The sequence below is a fragment of the Oryzias melastigma genome, linkage group LG12 (assembly GCF_002922805.2).
Source record: "Oryzias melastigma strain HK-1 linkage group LG12, ASM292280v2, whole genome shotgun sequence".
Taxonomy (NCBI): domain Eukaryota; kingdom Metazoa; phylum Chordata; class Actinopteri; order Beloniformes; family Adrianichthyidae; genus Oryzias; species Oryzias melastigma.
The window spans coordinates 23837283-23857986 of NC_050523.1; the positions used below are offsets into that span (position 1 = coordinate 23837283).

Here is a 20704-nt window from a genome sequence, read left to right on the forward strand (position 1 = left end):
TCGGGCAGTATCGTATCGCCAAAAATTTAGTAGAATCCTTTATGTATTGATTGAATCAATTCCTAAACTATTGAACGAGATGCGTATCGAATTGAGTGAGACTGAGAGGGAAAGATACACACTCCTATTCACAACCCTTTACTAAGCAGTGTGTGTTTAAAAGTTATAAAGAAAAAATTACAAATATATGTTACATCTATTACAGTTGTTCACCATTTCAACCTTTTTGTTTAATTTATTTTTTAAACTTCAAAACTTTACACCATTAATTTGTACTTTCACAGTTTTAACCTTTGATGTAAATAAAAAAAACTGTAATTTAAAAAACGTATTTAACAATAAAATGGTTCATTTTTTGTATAAACATAAAATAAATCATAACTATCACCGTACATTTCAAACTATGAGACAGCATTAGCTTGGCATCACAGCGCCATCTACTGGGCAACATTATTATGTGCCAATAACGTGAAATTAGGTGTAAAAACAAATAACTAATACATTTACAATGCATAAATAGTTACTAACCTTGTTCCTTCATCAACCAGGAGTTATGCCATATGCTAAACTTTCCTTTTTTATAACTTTAACTTTATTTTAACAGTTGTTCGCAGACACGGGCCGGACATTAGCTTGAATGCAACTTCCTGTTTAGCGACTCCTGTCGTCCCTTCAAAATAAAACCTCAACCATATTGTACAAAAAAAAAAGAATAACAAAAACGATAAAGGGCTGAATATTAACTTAGTTATAGTGTTGTTGCCTTTTCACCCTGTTACCTTCTAGGACGGGAGTGTCAAACTCAATCACACAGAGGGCCCAAAACACACAGGACATTTGCCAAACAGGATAAAAATTCATTGAACACATAAAAAAACTAAATTGTTGAAACTTTAAAGCTTTAAAAACGTATTTTTTTTCTCATATAAATATGAATAAAATCAGGCAGGAATATTATTCCAGAATAAATCATCTTAAACCTTAAATAACCTTCAGTATTTTACTCTCCATAATAATATATTCTGCAAAAATCATACAAATTGGAAATAAAGTAAATATTAAAAGAAAAAAACTACAAATTTATTTACTTATATGCCATTTTATGTAAATAAAATAAAATAAAATTAAACTTAAAAATATCCTAAAAGATGTTCCTCTCCATAAAACATATCCTATCACAGTTATACAAGATAACATCGGGACGTTAGAATAAAATAATCTGGAGGGCCAGATATAATTATCCCGCTGGCCGGATCCTGCCCCTTAAGTTTAACACGTGCTCTAGAAGATGCTAGAAATCTCTGCAGTGCCAAGAAGTTTTTTTTTTTTAAGTTGTTTCATTCATTGATTCTGTTGTCCTTTATTCCTTGTTTTGATTTATTCCACTTATCTGTTTTTCTGCTGCTCCTTTTAGGGGTTGGAACAAACAATCATTCAGCTTTAGTCATTATAACTTACGTATTGATACAGGAGTGGTGCGGACAACAGGTTGTAGTGAACATTTACAATGCGTAAGGATAATGAGAAGGTGAGGCACTAAGAAATTATGCATTTAGTATAGTTGTATAGTTTAGTTTAGTTATACAGTATAGTTTGTGTGGACCATCCCAACTCAGACGACCCCAAAACCTTCAAAACCCGTACAGGTCAACCTCTCATGCTCCATTCCACTTGAACTGCACCTGTGGTTCTCTTTCTCTGCATGAAACCACACTGTCGACAAACGTTCCCTTCCACTTTCCACCTCTACACATCTCCCTTTTTCTTCTAAAAGTGGACATCTGAACACTTCTCCTCCATTGCTCACACAGTCCTCAGACAACATTCATTTAAAAGGCAAATGAGAACATTTTAGGAGAACGGACCATCATTATCCAAGCAGACGCTTCATCTAATCCAGAGCAGTGTGCTCTTAATGGTATTTTTAAGATGTTTCATGTTCATAAAGAAATTCAAATCAGCGGAGTGTGCACAGAATGAACCAGGCTTCATGCAAAATCTTAAAGAATAATTTTTATTCCCAAAACAGTCAGCATAAAGGCTGAAGCTGGAGCAGATCTGTGTACTTTACAGGAAACAACAGTTTGTCATTCAGGTAAAAAAAAAGAAAAAAAAATGAAAAAATAAATAAATACAAAAGTCTCTTTTTAGGCAAAATATTGGCAGCAAATCAAACATACTAACATAAATATACAAAACAATAGAAGGCTGATAATTAAAATAAACTACCTAGTGTTACTGGTAAATAAATATCAGTTTGCTCCTGAATAACCAGGAGATTTCAATCAAAAACAATCCCATGTGCCCTTAATCTGAATCCCAGAGGTCAGACTGAAACACAAAAACACAAGCTTTCTGTCTGACCCTGAAGGCCACGCTAAAATGTTTCATCTCTAAAAAGGAAAATTAAAGGTAAAGTCTGCTGGAGAGTTGTCTACAAAAACGGAAGCAAGCAAAAACAACAAACTGAGGCTCGTGTATAAAGTATCTTTTACTCAGAGAAAAGCCAGTTTAGTGAAAAATGACATGAGCCCATGAGGACAGTCTCCACGCCCGCTCCTCTACTCCTAAGATCTCATGAGTATTCTCCTGCGACCTCTTCTAATCGCCTTTAAAGTATTCTTACACTCCTAAAACTAGTTCTGCCCGTCATGAAGGACTGTGCGCTCGTGGAGCTTCTCCTGAGCGCCCGTATGAAACTCAACATTGAAGGAAAAAAAAGCAATACCCACGTATCATTTGGTTTTTTCAAATTAAAATTAAAAATGAAAACAGGGAAAAAGGACTGCTTCATTTATTTATGAATTTTAAATGATTTTTTTTTAAATACTGTAGAAGAACAAATCAGTGGCTGGGTGGCTCAGTGGGCTAGGTGAAGGGCTGACACGCAGCAAGCCCTGGGTTCAATTCCCAGGGTTGTCCACTGATCCCCACCCAGATTGGGTCCGTAGGCAAGACTCTTGACGCTGCTGCTTAACTGGGTCCCTGTGCCCCTCAAGTACAGGGTTGTGTCAGAAAGGGCATCTGGCATAAAAACTCTGTCAAATCACTAATGCAAAACAGTGGGTGCTGTTACACTGTGGCGACCCCTAATGGGATAAGCTGAAAGTGAACTACTACTACACTGTAGAAGAACAAATCATTTTTGATTATCCAATTTTTAAAAAATCAAAAATGAAGCAAACACATGTTTTTCAATATTCTGCTAAAATTCTGGGTAGTGATGATTTGCCATGTCTGTCTACGAGGTTGCAGCTGCAGGAGATCTCAACGCCTGACCCAGCGAGGCCCGGCCCGTCAGAAGTCCAGGGTGTCGTTCTGGTATTGAAACGTAGGGCTGTTTTCGCTGTAGAACTGCTTATACCAGAGCCGATGCTTCCGAATGGTGGCGTCCTCCTTCACCAGCAGAGGGTTGGAGATGTACTTCTTATTGTTCCAGATCATCACGTCTCGCTCAAACTGCCCGGGGAGAGAAAACCACAGCAGTCACTTCAAGCATCGGAGAACAGGATTCTCTGTGAGAAAGCGGCTCTGACGGACACTGTCCTGCTGCATGTCTAACGTATCTGCAGGCTTCCCGTGTTCAGTGCTGCTGATTAACTAAATGTCGCCTGTCAGGAACTCCTGCTGACATCTGACATTTACATGTGTGTGGGGAGCGGGGGCTAATTTCAGAGCACAGACAGCATCCTAAAGAAGTGTTTTTCAACCAGTGCTGCAATACGCTAGTGCAGGGGTCTGCAACCTGACTTTGATGAAAAATGCTTAAAATTGATTATACAACAGGTTAGTTATTTCAGTTTTATCATTTCTGCTTAGATTTTTAACATGTCAAACAGCTAGGCAAAAAAAACGAATTTACAGTCAGAAATTGTGAAGAAATTTTCTCTAAATTTGTGTTTTTAATTCATAGTATGTCAAATAAAAGTCTCCAAATGTTGTTTTATTTTGGTAAATTACAATAAAGAGGTTAAAGTTTTGAAAAAATGAAGTTTAAAATGATTGAAAAATGATTTAGTTATATGTTTTGTGCCTCACATCTTAGAGAATGACAATGAAAAGTTCAGGTTAATCTAAATGTTTTGAGTTTTTTTTATAGATTCTACAAAAATGTTGTTTATATCTAAGAGTAAAAGGTGGCACACCAAAATCCTAATAATAAGAAACATCATGTTTGACTGTCTTGCTTTTAAAGTCCCCTATGGCATTTTTTTTTTTTTGCTTTCAAAAACGTTACCAGTAGTGTTTTATTTATGATTATGAAATTTTAAACAAAAACCTACAACCTAAATGTCTTAAAAAGCAATTTTCATGTTGATCTGAAGCCCCTGTCTCCAAAATATCCTATGAGGGGGCGTGGCTTTTGGAGCTCCGCCCCTGATCCCCCCCAGTGTGATTATGATAGCTCTCATCGAGCCGCTTTTCTCCCTCAGAATCTACTGGAATTACGTTGACCGTGCAAACAATTGAAAAGTGACAGTAAATTAAAGAACATTAACTCTGGAGCTCGGGTGTTAAAGGGTCAATGGGTCCATTTTACAATGGAAATGCTCAAAATACCGGACCGAACGAGGCGTTTGATAAGAATGACTGGATTTTGTTGATATAGAACACAGAGTTTCCTCTCTTTTTTAATAGTTTCACTACGTTTGACTTTATCAATGACATAGTGGACCTCCAGCAACAACAATCCCATTTCTGTTTGATCAGAAGTTTCAATCATTTTTAAAGTATTCTTTTATTTAGTTTCTATCTTTGAACAAGTGGCGTTTCTTCAGCGTCAAGCTCATTAACACGTTTTCGGAGAACTATTAGCACTTCCTCTGTGACAGCAGGGTCTCGCTGCTGCTGTGGAGCGACAGCTTCACAGAGCTGCAACACATTGAGAGAGAGAGACAGGACGCCACAGTTTACATGAACTCTGTTACAACAAAATCTTCATGAATGTTTCTTGTTCTAATTCATGTATTACTTGATATCTGAAATGGGTGTGATGTATCTGTGTTTTGTATGTTTTTATTTAGGGCCGGGAATTGAATATAAATATTTAACGAATTAATCGCAAACTTGGAAAAAAAATTAATCGAGATTAATCGCAATATTATTTGCGTTAAAAATATTTATAATACGTTTTTTAGGCTAATTGGAGTTTAGCTAATATTTCAGCTATATGCTAGTTGTTTTGGCTAATATAGGCCTTTTTTAGTTTTTTTGGGCTATTTTGAAGTTTTGTTATTTTTTTCAGCTACATGCTAGTTATTTTGGCTAACTGAAGTTTTTTTAGGCTAATGTGGCGTTTAGATAATATTTTAGCAGGTTGTTAGCTTCAGTGATTTCAGCTATCAGCTTCAGAGGCCAAATCCATCTTACAGCATTCACACTAACATTATCACGGGTGATGCTATATATTTAGTTCATAATTATGTTAAAAAGTTACGGTTTTAAAGTTTTAAAAGTTTCGTTTTAGTGTGTTCAATAAATGTTTATCGTGTTCGGCCCATGACCTGTGGTTTGACGCCCCTGCTCTACACAGATCCTCCATATCTAGCACCCTGCTTATTTTCCAGCTGCAACAGGTGAAAGCAGGTTCTGCTGCAGTGAAACACTTGTATCAGCAGGAGGGAGAAAACACACAGGACGGTGGATCTAAAGGTAAGAAGACATACTTCACCTGCATGCACTCCCCCCTGAGGAGGAATTTGGGCACCACGGCTGGGATGTTGGCCTGGTAGTAGATGGTGTGAGTGACGCACTGCAGGAGTGGCTCCACAGGAGTCACAGACTGCAGGATCATCCCCCGACCCAGGAACTTGTGTCTGAAGTCAAGAAACACCAAACTTGGGCCCACCTGGAGGAGCGACATCACAGCAGGTTGAGCTGCGTACCATTAAACATTTCATTTTTTTTTTTTTAATTTAAAAAGGGGCAAAAGTTGCAGAACATCGGTTAAAAAAGCAAAAAACATCACAGCTGTGGAGAACCTTCTGAAAGGAATATCTGATTCTCTGCTTCTACTCTGACTTTGAAGATGTTATTTTTTCAAATATTTTCAGTCAAGTCTACCATGAAGCATGTTTGCTGCAGTGAAATTGTTTCTTCATCGTGGAGAGCTGATTAAACTGTGCAAACAGCTGACTTTAGAGGGTTCAAGTTTAATGGTTTGAAGAAAAAATGTTAAAGACTTAGCAAAGATGTAATAACTCTGTTGTGAATGAACACAAGGGACACTCAGAACAAAAAGTGCACAAAAATCCCACCAACATATTTGGAGTGTTGGACTAAAATTCATCAGAATAAATAAAAATTATCTCACATTAAATGTAATTATAAAATAAAATAAAATAAAATAAAATAAAATAAAATTAAATTAAATTAAATTAAATTAAATTAAATTAAATTAAATTAAATTGAAAGGTTTGCAGAATTTTTTACTTTCAGGTGTTTCAAAGTATTTAAAATAATCTTAAATTCCTACTTGGGATGCTTTTAAGATCCACAGAAGTATTTGAAAGGAAGAAATTCAGACTTTATTTAAAATAGCATCTGCAGTGTCAAACAGCTCATGTTAATGTTTTCGTATTATACTAATTTGACATATTTAGAGGAATAATAAAGGTCAGGTAAATGCAGAAATTAAAAATATCTACATGAAAAGTTCTTTGATTTTAATAATTTTTGCTGTTAAATGAGAATAAAACCAGTCCAAGTTGTTTGTTAGTGTTTGGACAAAATGTCAGACAAAACTGAAAAAGTTTGGATTGCTTACATGGAGGTCAGATTGGAAAATCTTTTAATAGATCATTAAAAATAATAAAAAAAAAACATAAAATTTAAAGTTATCATAATGTAGATTAATTGGTGAAGCTACTAAACTCTAACAAGTTAGATCTTTTTTTTAGATTTTAAATGTTTATCAGCCAGAAGTGTACAAATTAAAAATAGTTGATGATAATTTTTCTTATATTAATTCACGTTTTAATTCAGTTGCTTTTTATTTGTGTAAAAACAGGCTTCATGTGTTACTCCTGAGCAGCTTCTAACATGGATACATCACTGGGTACTTTGTTTTACCATGAAAGTTTTTCTTAGAAAAAAACTCCAGAATAACTTTAGATTTCATGATTGATGTTTGCTGCATCATTTCTCCTCTTTAGCCTCCTGAAGATGCTAAACTGTTCCAGTTTTCCTGTCATGTTGCCTTTTCATCACTTCCTCAGCCATCACAGACCTGGCGAGCCACCACAGTCAGATCCAGCAGGCCGCAGTTAGACCCGAACACAGTCAGGCTGTGCTTCAGCGTCATCTCCGAGCAGTGCTTGTCGGGCTTGTTTCCTTCCCACTCCACCTTCAGCAGACAGACACAGAGGTTTACAGATCAGACGCAGAGACGCCAATAAACAGTAGTTCCATTGCACTCATTATTATACACATAAAAATGTGCATTTCTTATGTTATGCCAGCATTAAAAAAATATTTTTTAAATAGTTTTTTTATTGTTTTAGGTAGAGAAGCTCTCATCTTACACTACTCAGAAAGTGCAGAACCAAAGTAAAGACAATTATGTGTTTTTAACCGGAATAAAGTAACAATGCTGTAAATCTGGGAGATAAATGCTATTCCTATGTAATTTTCTAAATACGTGCAGCCGATGCTGAACCTTTTTTTTTTTGGCTGCACAGACCTGTAGGAGCGGTTAGGGTTACAGTTAATACTGTTGAAGGTGAGTTTGTGAACTCCAAATTCAGGAAAACTCTAAATTTCTGGTTTCAGAAACAGAGATAATTTAAACCCGTGAAAGTTGGTTAAACCAAACAAATTTCATAAAGAGGGTTGAGCTGAACTCAGAGTACATCACTATGGCAGCTGACTCTGTGAATGTAACCTGGTCTGGAGAAGGTTTCCTTCAGGAAACTCAGAGTTCCGTGCGGTCTCCGCCCCTTCTTAAAGTGAAGGATGTTAGAGACTGCACGTTTCCACCACGCTGAAACCAAAACGACATCTCTATTCATAGAGGATCCCGTAGACGAGGAGGCTGGATTACTTCGGAGGGGATGCTATTTACATCGGGAGAGGGTTTTAAGGCCTCGTGTCGATAGCCTGGCGTTTCCCAATTCATTTTCATTTTCATTCATTCATGCAACGAAAAAGGTCCTCTTGACTAGATATATATTTTTTAATTTTACCTTTTGAGGATGAAAATGAGTTTTACCTTCCAGTCATGTCGTAGAAACTCCCACAGTTTGTTGTTGATGTAACGCAGATCCACGCCGCTGACGATACCCGGCACATGCAGGTGGTACAGGTGAGCCACATCTCCGGCATTTTCAGCAACTTCCTGTGTGTCAGAAACACAATGAAGTTCGAAATGAAGATCAGGGGCATGAAATAGTTTTAGTAGTTAGAGATGTTTTTTTGTTTCAAGGGTCACAAATTGTGAAACATTTTCAAAGTTTTTTTTTTTTTTACTTGAAACAGTTTTTTATTTGACATGATGTGCAGCACGTGTGTCGACGGCCAGCCCCCGGGGGGGCGGATCCGCTATTTTTTCAGCTACATGCTTGCTGTTTTTGCTAACCAAACTTTAAAGTTTTTTTAGGTTAATTTAGCATTTGTCTAATATTTTAGCTGGCTATCAGCTTCAGCGTTCATTTTCAGCATCTTCAGATTTCAAATTCAGCTTAAAGCATTCACACTAGCATTACTGCAGGTAATGCTGTTTATCTAGTTCACAATTATGTTAAAAAGCTACGTTTTTAAAGTTTTAAAAATGTACTTTCAGAGTGTTCAATACATGTTTATCCTGTTCGGCCCGCGACCCAATTTGTGTTTTGGATTTTGGCCCCTTGTGCGATAGATGTGAATCATGTTCAAAAATGCAGTGGAAGGAAGTGTTAAGATGAGTCAGAACCACAGAAGAAAGACCCGACGAACCTCGATGTGAGCGCTTAAGAAGTGTTCGGTTCTCCCGCGGTACACCCACGAGCCGTTGGAGATCTCCTCCTGTTCGGGAACGCTCCACTCGGGTTCTTCTCCATCACAGTGGAACCACACCAGGATCTGCTGGTTCTGCTCGCAGCAGATCCACGACCGCACTTTGGCAGACTCTAGGACTGAAGGACAGAGAACATGAATGGAATATTCCAGGAACCAGAATCAAAAGTCCAACTTCACTGTGCAAACGCTTGAAAACAGTCATCAACACTCTTCTCCATACCTTTCTTTGAATAAGGAATCTTCACACACTTCCCATCACCTCCCCGAAACTGCCATCCATGGAACGGACACTCTAGGCAGCTCCCTGACACCTGCCCCCCCACTGCCAGGTTGGCGCCCAGGTGGGGGCAGTAGGCGTCCAGCACATAGGCCTTCCCATCCTCGCCGCGAAACACGGCCAGCTCCTGACCTGCGGCACATTAACACAGACAAAAGAACTGCAGGGTTCATCTTTTTGAGGTTATTCTTGTAAATAATATTTTAAAACTGTCATGTAATTTCTAACCTGCTTTACAGTTGTATCCTGACCACTTTTAAAGAACTGAACTATTTTCTATTCTATTTCAATTTAATTTTAAAGAATAATTTAAGTTAACCAAACAGGAATACTAAACAACAAATGTATGTATCAGCACATTTTTGTGTTTTTTTATGCCTCTGACTGGATTTTTATGTTTTATCAATGTAACTGTTTGACTCTAAGAACCCAACCAGAATAAAATCAATGAAAACAATTTGTTTGATTTCTTACTGCCTAGAGCAGGAGTGTCAAACGCAATCGCACGAGGGGCCAAAATCCAAAACACACCTTAGATGGCGGGCCGAGCAGGATAAACATTTATTGAACACTAAAAATAAAATTTTAAAACAGTAACTTTTTAATGTCATTGTGAACTAGATATATAACATTACCTGTGATGATGCTAGTGTGAATGCTGTAAGCTGAATTTGGCTGATGAAGATGTTAGTGCTGATAGCTGAAGATTCTGAAGTTGATAGGTGAAAACGCTAAAGCTGATAGCCAGCTAAAATATTAGCTAAATGCTAAATTAGCGTGATAAATAAGCCTAAAACAGCTAGCATGTAGCTGAAATATTAGCTAAACTCCAAAATTCCCTGAAAAAATCTTAGTGAATGCCAAAATAGTCCAAAAAGCTAGCAGAATGCCAATTTTTAAAACTTCAAAACTGTAACTTTTCAACATAATTCTGAATAATAAAAAGGCAGAAATATTATTCCAGAATAAATCAGCTTAAACCTTGAATAACTTTTAATATTTTACTCTATATTAAAAATATATTTTGTCAAAATTAAACAACTTAGAAATAAGAGCAAGATAACATTGGATCATTAATAACAATAAAATAAATTATCTGGAGGGCCAGATCTTGACTTTGACACATGTTTCTAAGGGTGATTAATAATCACAATCGATATTTGTTAAAATATGTTTTTAAAATGTGCTCAAGAGTTTGGTTGAGCAGGCAGTTAAAGGGTCAAACACAGTTATCAGAAAAAGCAGATTCAACACATTTTTTGAACACTAGAGGGCAGTAATGTTGAAAAATATTTTTTACCTTACTTTAATTTCTTATGATTTTCTTTTTTTCTAGTTATCTATAAAATAAGCCAGTTGTAGGTAGTGAAGGTGTAATGAAGCTCTTATGTAACTGCAGGGCTTCCTGTCATCTCCACCTTACACACATGCAAACTGGGTTGAGAAACCACACCTGAACATCTCCACCCAACATTTGACTACAGCAGCAGCAGCTCAGCGTCAGAACGACCTCAGCTGTTCCAAACGCTTCAGAGCTGCACGGTGATGGGGCAGAACAGAACCCGATCATGACCCAGCCCACAACAGGACACTGTTCTGACAGATTCAACAAGTGTCAGAACATGTCAGCAGATATCAGGGAGGAGAAAGAAGAACAGTAGAGGAGAACAGAACTGAAGTGACAGAGGCCACAGAATCACTAAAAATATATAAATAATAATAATGTGTTTTAACATAGAGAACAGTAGTTCAGCTGAAAGGACAGGAGTGTTGATGTAGAAGCCCTCAGAGGAAATACTGCTACCTGATTTGGCTGAAGTCCTTTTATTATTTGTTCAGTAAGCTTTTGTGTCAAAAGCACAAAAATCAACATTTTTATAGAGTTTACTGTTATCAGCTGAAAGTAAAAAACCTCCATTTAAAGACTAATGAAAATTGTGTTTTTAACATGTTCTTGTGGCCTTTTTGCTCATGATGGAGGACATGTATTAAACAATTGGTAACACTTTACAATAACTACACATTATGAAACATTAGTTAAGCATTAGTTGACCATGAGTTTACACTTAATTAATCATTTATAAAGCCTTACTCCTACTTTATTAAGCATTAACAAGTAGCTTATATGTGTTGTTATTAACACTTTATTCTTGATTTAAAATGATTACTATAATGTGTTTATTAATGGTATGTTAGGACTTCATTCTTTAATGATTAAACATTTAAAAATAAGTATTAAATTGTTTACAAACCAGTGATTTAGAGATTGTTTTTTAAGTTGTAAGCTCATTTACAAAGTGTTAGTAAATGATTTCAAAAACCTTCTAATTGTATCAAAATACATCAACATTTTTAGATTTGTATTTTTAATATGTTAATGAATCATTTATAAACCCATATTCCTGTTGTAACTCTACATGAATTCATGAAGTTATGATATAAATAATTAGTCTTCCAGAAACAGTCATCAGCATACATGATGACTGTTTCAGGGATGTGGCATCAGAATCTGAGATCATCTTTACACCAACAGCTGCAGCAGCCTTCCTCTTTAATAACCTCGAGGCCCCACAGTCCAAAAATTCATTTGATCGACTCATTGGGGCAAAATCTAAACGAGATCACAGTCCGCAGGCTAAATACAGTATTTTTTTTTTTTTTGCGTGTCATGACCTAAAAGGAGAAAAAGGAAGAATATGGTTCCATTTATTTATTTTTTTCAGTATTCATTAAGGTAACACACAATTGTAAGAATAAAAAATGAATAACATTTGTCTTTGAAACCTTTAACAGGAAGGCCTCAATGGTCATTTTCAATTAAAAAACAAGAGCAATCTAAACACTTTCTTCCAATGAAAACAGCAAACTGGGATCCTAATGAGAGACGTGGAGCTGGTCTGTTGACTTTATCCATTTGCCGTTGCCGCTCCATCTTTGCTAGCTGAAAAAGCTGCTAATAGCATCGGAAGTGACTCTTGGGAATTTCTAACACTAAAAAGAAAAAAAGCCCAAGACTGACTCACTTATGGGTTGTTTCTCCCATAGCCGCAGGCAAAGAAAGGGTAACAGCACCACCTGGAGGCTGAAAGTATATTAGAGTTTTGGAACACCATAGAGAATCAATGGGAAACTGGTAAGGGTTTTTAACTAAACGCTCCGCGACTTCTGCAGCCACGACTTGGTGGGCCTAAAGATAACCTTTGGAGGGCCAAATTTGGCCCACAGGGCCACATTTGGGCACCCATGCATTAGTCGATCAACAGCAAACAGCAAAGATTTCGACTGCTGTTTCTGGAGATCTACAAGATCATTTAACTAATTCTGTGATGTAGCTCCACCCACTTTCCTTTTACCTCACTGGCATTTATATGTGATTTGTAACCTTTGAGAAGCTTTGGCATAATTTCAATGAGGAAGATCTACCTCACTTCCAGGTAAGCTGGGTTCTTGCATCATTCCACATGCCACCCATTAATCAAACCTTCACTCTGAGCCAGGGATGGGTGAACTCTTTGACTCGTGGGCCACAAAGGGTTCTAAAATTTGACAGAAGGGTTGGACCAGAAGCAGATGCTTGGAATGTTTTGATGATCCACCTCGTGAAAGAAAAAATTGACATGGAATCTGGACAAAAATACTTTAACTTTGATTGAAAATGAATATATAAACTTTAAAACAGAACATTTGAGTGGTTTTTTGCTTTTTTTATTTTTAATTTGCGGCTTTTGTTCTCATTTTAATGCCAATTCCACCAATGGGTTGATGTTGATCAAAGAACATCGACAACATTGACAGATTAAAATAAACCCGATAGCCCCCTACAGGTTGATACGAGGTATTACATTGGAATTTCATGATTGGTCAAACCATTTTAGTCAAACGTCATTTTAGAAGTCCCAGTCATGATCTCCAGCTCCAGTAATGATAACAGTCCTGCCCCCCAGCCCCGCCCCTCTGACTGGATTTTCACATTTCGTCTGTGGGTGGAGTCAACCTCCAACTTCCTTGTTTGGTTACCCTTTAAGCTTGCATTTTTCCCTGAAGGTCATCAACCCATTGGTACAAGTGGCTCTAAAATAAGAGCAAAAGCTGCAGTTTGGGAATAAAATCTCCAGAATGTTCTGTTTATATTTATTTCAAATAAAACAGAGGAGGGTTTTTTTTTTAGATGTAATACTTTTTATTTTTTTAACAAGGTAGATTACTAAAACACTCCAATAATCTGTTCCTGGTCCGGTCAACTCTCAAATTTTATAACCCTTTGTGGCCCGCAAGTCTAAGAGTTTGCCCACCCCTGGTCTAGACTCTGTTGTTTATCCATCTTTCTGTGGTCCAAGTTTATCCTGCCAGGATAAAGACCTCATCTGAGCCTAAAGACTAGGGACTAAATCATGGACATTTGTGTCACAAATAAATCTTTATTGGCATTCCTAAAATCTCTCGTTTTTTGAAATTCAATTTCTAAAGAATCCTCTGATTCTTTATTTTTTCCTGTTTGAATTTTCTCTGAGTCTGTTTTAATCTGTTATTCTAGAAGACATTTGAACAAATTTAGAGTTCAGACTCCTCTGACTAAAAGGAAATATTTTTTGTAACCTTGGATTCCTTGAGCTCTGATTGTGTATCTGCAACATGCCGTCTGAAATCTTAAAACACGCTGAGCAAAAACAGCGTCTGTTTAACAGCTGCAGGGGCTGCAGGAGCTGCAGGAGCTGCAGGAGGTGCAGGAGCTGCAGGAGGTGCAGGGGCTGCAGGAGCTGCAGGAGCTGCAGGAGGTGCAGGAGCTGCAGGAGGTGCAGGGGCTCCAGGAGCTGCAGGAGCTGCAGGAGCTGCAGGGGCTGCAGGAGCTGCAGGAGGTGCAGGGGCTGCGGTGAGCCTCAGGTACATCTTTATCAAACACACAGAGACCTGGAAGTCTCATTCTTGCCTTTTGTTTGGGTTTCTAGCTCCTGCAGATGCTGCTGAGCATTTCTGTGATTTTCTTCACGCCGTCTCTGCTTCAGGTTTTCTGTCAGAGTGCGACGACCTTAGTGACCCTGGTGAGCGGGAGCAGGTTCGTCTGGTTCTGGATGCTGCAGGGCAAAGATTCACTGCTGAGTCAGCGCCAACCCACAACTTCTCTCAGCTCCAAAATGTAGTCAACAAGGCTGTTTTGAAAATCTAAATATTGGAGAGGTTTCTTGATCACCCATGTTGTCATCAATCTCATGAAACCCCTGATTGATTGTCGGTGTCATAAATTGTGGAGAAATGCATCTTGTCTTAATACCTTCATCTGACATATAGAAAAAATTGAAGCAAAAAACAGAAACTTTTCAAAACTGTTATTTAGGGGCATTGACAGCTAAAAGTTTCTGAACACGTCAATTTTTCCATTTTAAAAATGATTAGTAAGTTAAGAATGTCAACAAGAGGTAAAAGTCTGTTTTTGTGCAAAAAAAGGTCACAACAAATCTGAGAAATTACAAAAACAACAACTCTCAATCTGTAAAAATGAAGTTATTGAATTAATAGTGTATCTTTTATTCCCCAAGTTTTTTGGTTACTTCATCATTTTAGTTATTTTATGTGATAGTTAAATCACCTTTATTGATCATTTGTACACTCATTAGCCACTTCACAATCACACCTGTCCAACTGCTCGTTAACACAATTTTCTAATCAGCCAATCACATGGCAGCAACTCAAAACATTCATTCATGTAGACATGGTGAAGACGATCGGCTGCAGTTCACACCGAGCATCAGAATGAGGAAGAAAGGTGTTAATGTTTCATGGTTGTTGGTGGCAGGATGTCAGAAACTGCTGATCTGGGATTTTCACCCACAACCATCTCTAGGGTTTATAGAGAATGGGCAGAAAAAGAGAAAATATCCAGATAGCAGCAGTTCTGTGGGGGGGAATGTCTTGTTGATGCCGGAGGTCAGAAGAGAATGACCAGACTGGTTCCAGCTGATAGAAACACAACACTAATTCAAATAATTACTGGTTACAACCGAGGTCTGCAGCAGAACATCTGAGAAGGTACAAGACGTCCAATCTTAAAGCAGATGGACTACAGCAGCAGAAGAACACACCGAGTATAACTCCTTTTAGCTGAGAACAGGAAACTGAGGATACAGGAAACCGTTTTTGGGTTGTTTATAGTGAGAAATGAACATTATTATACAATTCAAAACACTAAAAGTTGAATTTGTATGGTATAGGCCCTTTAATGCTTGGTGGCATCGATTCGACAAGGTACTGGAAGCATTCCTCAGAGAGTTTGGTCCATAGTGACATGATAGCATCACACAGATGCAGCAGATTTGATGATGATTTGATGATGATGCCGATCATGATCAAATCTCTTGTTCCACCACATCCCAAAGGAGTCCAGTGAACTCATTGTTCTAGAAACCAGTCAGATGATTCTAACTTTAAAACATGTTATACTGCTGGAAGTAGTCTGAGGTCATAAAGGGATGGACGTGGTCAGCAACAATACTCATGTAGACTGTGGTGTTTGAACCACGATTCTAATAAGTGTGGCAAGAAAATATCCCTCACATCACTGTAGTACCAGGCTGAACTGTTGGTACAAGAAAGGATGGATCCATGCTTTCATGTTGTTGATACTAAATTCTGATCAAGACAATGTTTTTCCAATCTTCTACAGTTTTGGTGAGTATGTGTGAGTTGTAACCTGCACTCTGAGCATCAGCTCCTTTTAACCCACAAAAACAAGCAGGTTTTCACAAGCTGATGTCACAAAATGAGAACAGCCCCTTTCAGGAAGAGTCTGCACCGCCAGCAACGCCCCCAGGCTAACACACACTTCCTCGTTGGAGCTAGCGATGCTAAGCTGAACACTCTCCTTTTAAAGGGTAACCAAACACTAAATCTGTTGACCTCTATAAATGGGGCTTCAAAAGTGCTGTCTGTTGGTTGTTGCGATATTTTTGACAAATTAAATTAAACTTTTAATTCCTGAAAGTAAAAATCATCTGTGTGCTGCCCTCTACAGGTTGAAACAAGGTATTACAATTGAATTTTGTGATTGGTCAACTGGTGCAAGTCTCAGAAGTTCGACGTCATCAAGCTCTGCAGCTCCAGTATCCATCTTTGACTCTGTAGCGGTCGGTCATTAGCTTTAGCTTAGCTTGACTTACACAACTTTCCAGTGAACTTGGAAGTTAGAGAACAGAGGTTGAGTGCGATTTGCATGATATCCAGCAAGCTCCGTCCTGGTGATAGATTTGCAATTAATATTTCACTCTGGATTGTTGTTTAATACATTAGCCTTTATTAGCTATGATGCTAGCTAAAATTAAAGCTTAGAAAATCATTGATGTTGTGGTATATTTACATTTCTATGATCTCTAAAAACTAAGCTGTAAATAGTGCAAGAACCACACCTTTTAGTGTTAAAGGTAACATAATGCTGTTAAATGAACAGATGTTTGCCTTTGTGCCAGAATCTACAGAACTGAGCTTACAATTGTAACATATATCATATGCTACATAAAGCTACATAAAGCTAGCCTAACTGTCCATCATAGATCCAAGCCACGCCTACACCGCTAAGCCTGCTTCCACTAGCCCTGTACACTCTTTTTAGCATTATTAAATCTGGGCTTAGAATGGAGTCGGCCTCCAACTGCCCTGTTTGTTAACCTTTAAATGCACAACACTGTATAGCATCCAACTGAGTCCTGTCTCTGCACAGTCATGCAGACGCCAGGCGTGTTTGTGTTGTGTAGCAATGGCCCAGAAACGTTCATTGGATTTAGTGTTTCAACTTCATGCGGTGGCATACACCAAAGAACATTCTGCTGAAGGGGATTCTAAACCTATCTGAGAATGGCGCAAGCAGATGGGGGGTATGTCAAAGGCGCAAACAATTTCCTGGAGGAGGTGCAAAAGAAACGAGCGTTAGAAGATCTGGTTTGAAATTGAATTATTGACCAAAGACAGAAAGGTGCGCATGTCTCCAGGAAAATGATCCACATGAAAGCAGAGAGGATTTCTCATACAGAGCCAGCGCTAATCATAACTTAATACGATGTTCTCAACATTTCAATAAGTCCTGAAATGTTCATCCGGTGTTGTTAGCATTTCTTGGAAAATGAACCCATTAACCATCACCACTCTGACAGTGAACGCTTGGGCTGATTCAGGGAGATACACAATATGCACATACATCTTTGCAAAAAATGTTGATGTTTGTTTTTGTTTTTTGTAGGCCAAATGCAGACAATCTGCCGGCTGGCTGTATGTGGACGCCATGAAATGGGCGGCACCCACAAGGAGCGAAAGGCGGAGAATCAAAGATCGAGTCGTCTCAAAAATAACTCATATTTCATAATGTGTATTTTAGTGTTGCAAGGGTAATATATGATCATATTTATGGATATAGTTCACTCTAAAAGACTTGAAAAAAAATCCTGGTATATGCCTTTCAAGGCAGTGTCACGGAAATTATACATTTCCTTATGTTTCATCCTCTGAGTTTTGTTTTCTTGTTGTCAGAACACCCTGACCACAATGTGTAAACATTTTGATTTCATTAGAACATCTTGTCCATATTAGATATGACACTTACGTTTCAATCTTAAGCTCCTGATTAACAGCTGATTGTACGACTGTATAAAATGTGAGCGTCCTTCATCACAGATCAGAGCTCTGCAGACCTCTCCGCCATGCTCGCCAACGTGTACTTTTCTCTGCTCTGTTTAATAAACTTTCATGAAAACGTTTGACATTTCTTCATTTCATCGGATCAACAAATATTCCACCATAGCAGTTTTGAAGGTTTGTAGCTAATAATACAAGTAAATAATACAAGAAATATATGTACATATAGTTAAAAAAAGGAGAAAGAAAGCAGATCATTTGTCTTCATGTGAACACTAAAGAGTCTGCTGATCTCAGCATAGAAAATTCCTCTGTCATGCTGAGGTGACAAATGTGGAATTTCACAACATAAACAAGCTTCCAGTGCGCAGACACAGCAGGCGCTGTAAAAGGTTTACTCTACTCAAATCTCGAACGTCTATCAGATTTTGACAACTCAAGACATCATTAGTTGCTCCTCGTTGTTCCCATGGTAACCATTATAGCAGCAGCCGGACCTGCACTATCCTCTCCCATCACAGTTCAGAGAAGGGTGGAATCAAAAATCTTGATCGGTCAGATTGAGAAAAAAAAAAGATGCATCTCTGATAGTGTTTGTGGGGCTGGGCCAAAAGTGGAAGCGGCCATAGTTTGGGGATCCCTGCTATAACTGACAGAGTGAGCACACTCAAGACATGAAGCTGAGGCTCCATCATCTGCACAAACACAAGCTAACAACGGGAGTCTGGAAGAGCTATATGAGGAAGAGGAGCATCCTCATCAAAGAGGCATCCAGGTGAAGGCAGCTTTGAGGCCGTTTGACCTATTAACCCCAAACCACTTTAGAATGATACTCCCAGTTGAGGACTATCAGACTCAGCACTTTGGATTGGATTTTTATGCACTTTAAACGTTGTATGTTTCTTATTTTATTGAGTAAAATGTTGTTTTTCTGCTTGTCGCTACATTTTCTGTATGCGGAAGTCTATCTCTTGCACCACTCACCCTGCATGCACGAACCACAAGGCCCTTCAGCTGTTCGCCAACTTTACGACAGTCATTTCCAAACAGTAAAACTCATTGATCACAAGAATTTACGTTTTTCTCAACAACCGAGAGCTTCTCCCGACTGGGCTACAGTCTTAAAGGAGCCTCGTGTCTAAAGTAATGAACAACTCTTTGAGCTGGAATTTACTGAAGACAGAACCCAACCTGAAGATATACGGTATTCTGCAGCTAAAATGAAAGTTTTCAGCTGATCACCTCTAGCTCTGTGGAGAAATTGAGTGTTGGTGTTAGACTGGGGGCGGAGCTTGCAACACAGACTCTTCCTGCAGGGAGCTGATAGCATCGATCTTACGTCAGCAGTTTTCACCCTCTTCATGGGTATGGGAGGGGCTGCTGCAGACAGTGCAGGTTTTTAGAGGATTACTCTTAAATGCATGAACGGATCAAAATACCCTCTGGGGGTTCTTAATAGTGAGGAATGAAAAGTAAAATGCATTTAAAACCTCAAAAAGTAGAATTTTCAAGGTTGGGCCCCTTTAAGTAAAATGCATTAAAATGTTGAGCCCAATTGTCCTCAATGGGGAGTTGTTAGAGGTCAGTAGGTCAAATGGCATCAAAGCTATTGAAGAAAAACACAATTTTACACTATAAATATTTTTAAGTAAAATGCATTAAATCCAATCTAAAGTGCTGAGCCCAATTGTCCTCAATGGGAAGTTTTACTCTAAAGTGGTGAAACAGCCTCAAAGCTATTGAGGGAATCCCCCGAATATCTGTCAAATATCCAATATCCAAGCAACTTCACTTGGTCATCAGCCTTTGAGAACATTTTTTTTCTTTTTACAAAAACCAAAAAAAGCTACAAAAATAAATGAAAAGAACTTTCAACTGAAAGTGATTTATAGCCTACTTTATTTTAAAGAAACTATAAATTTCTAAGCTAAAACGGAGGTTTATTTCGAGTGTTTAGTCATCAGTGAAGAGTGAAACTGACAGAGCATTTAGTGTTTTTCCTTCTCTAATAACTTCACGTGTCAGATGTGAGCTGAATAATGCGGTAAGAATGCAAGTTTAGAGTCCCTGAAAAACCAGTCGGAGAGGTTTGAATGAAAACTCTCCATCACTGCAACAACAGAATCATTCTCCTACCGAGCATGGAGACGCTCTTGACCTCGGCCTTGCCCAGCATGCAGGAGTCCAGCACCCGGTACCAGCCGTTGGGGTAGATCGGGGGCAGCTTTCCCACCTTCCTCCGGCGGCGCACCTCGTTGGCGGCCTGCGCCTTGGAGCGGCCGTCCGCGGGCAGGTAGCCCACATCATCGGGCGTGCGCAGCAGCACCAGCGGGCAGAACAGCAGCCGGTACAGCCGGTGCAGGGCGAGGAGGAGCAGACCCCCGGTGATGCAGATGCGCGCCCGCTCTACTGCGCTCCGTGACAGGCGCAACTCAACCTCCTCTCCAGCGTCCGGAGTGTGGAGCGCAGCTGCGGCCAGCCCCACAACCACAGCAGCCTTCGCCCAGGACATGCTCTCTGTGCACGGTCCAAACTCGTCTGCGTCTCAGCATTTGACGCCTCTGCACAGACTGACAGATCAACCCACGGATGCCCCACCCAGAGCATCACAGACCGGGGTGTGGTCGAGCCTTCGTGGTTTCTCATCTTTTGATTCATCATGCGCAACGTGCACTAATCATCACACTTCCTCCGCCATGCTCATGCCCCCCCCCTTACATATACTGTGAACTTATGAGAGAACCCTTTCTATCTTCCATTCATCCATTTTTAAACTTGGTATCATAAGGATGCTGGAGCCTATATCCAGCTACACTC

At 38.9% G+C, this 20704-nt stretch overlaps 2 protein-coding genes across 2 annotated transcripts in view; both read right to left on the reverse strand.

Annotated features, from left to right (window-relative positions):
• Window positions 1-781, reverse strand: part of grin1a (glutamate receptor, ionotropic, N-methyl D-aspartate 1a) — a 56180-nt gene extending 55399 nt beyond the window's left edge. Inside the window, exon 1 of the mRNA XM_024299959.2 lies at window positions 529-781. The gene's annotated coding sequence lies outside the window, so the exon portion shown is untranslated. The remainder of the gene's footprint in view (window positions 1-528) is intronic.
• Window positions 782-3146: 2365 nt separating this feature from the next.
• Window positions 3147-20472, reverse strand: zgc:92275 (uncharacterized protein LOC436885 homolog). The gene is made up of 7 exons (XM_024298775.2): window positions 20024-20472; window positions 9215-9403; window positions 8932-9110; window positions 8210-8335; window positions 7229-7345; window positions 5672-5848; window positions 3147-3459 (listed from the first exon to the last, which is right to left on the reverse strand). Exons 1-7 carry the CDS (start codon window positions 20397-20399, stop codon window positions 3298-3300), a joined length of 1326 nt encoding a protein of 441 aa, XP_024154543.1. The 5' UTR covers window positions 20400-20472; the 3' UTR covers window positions 3147-3297.
• Window positions 20473-20704: the final 232 nt, after the last annotated feature.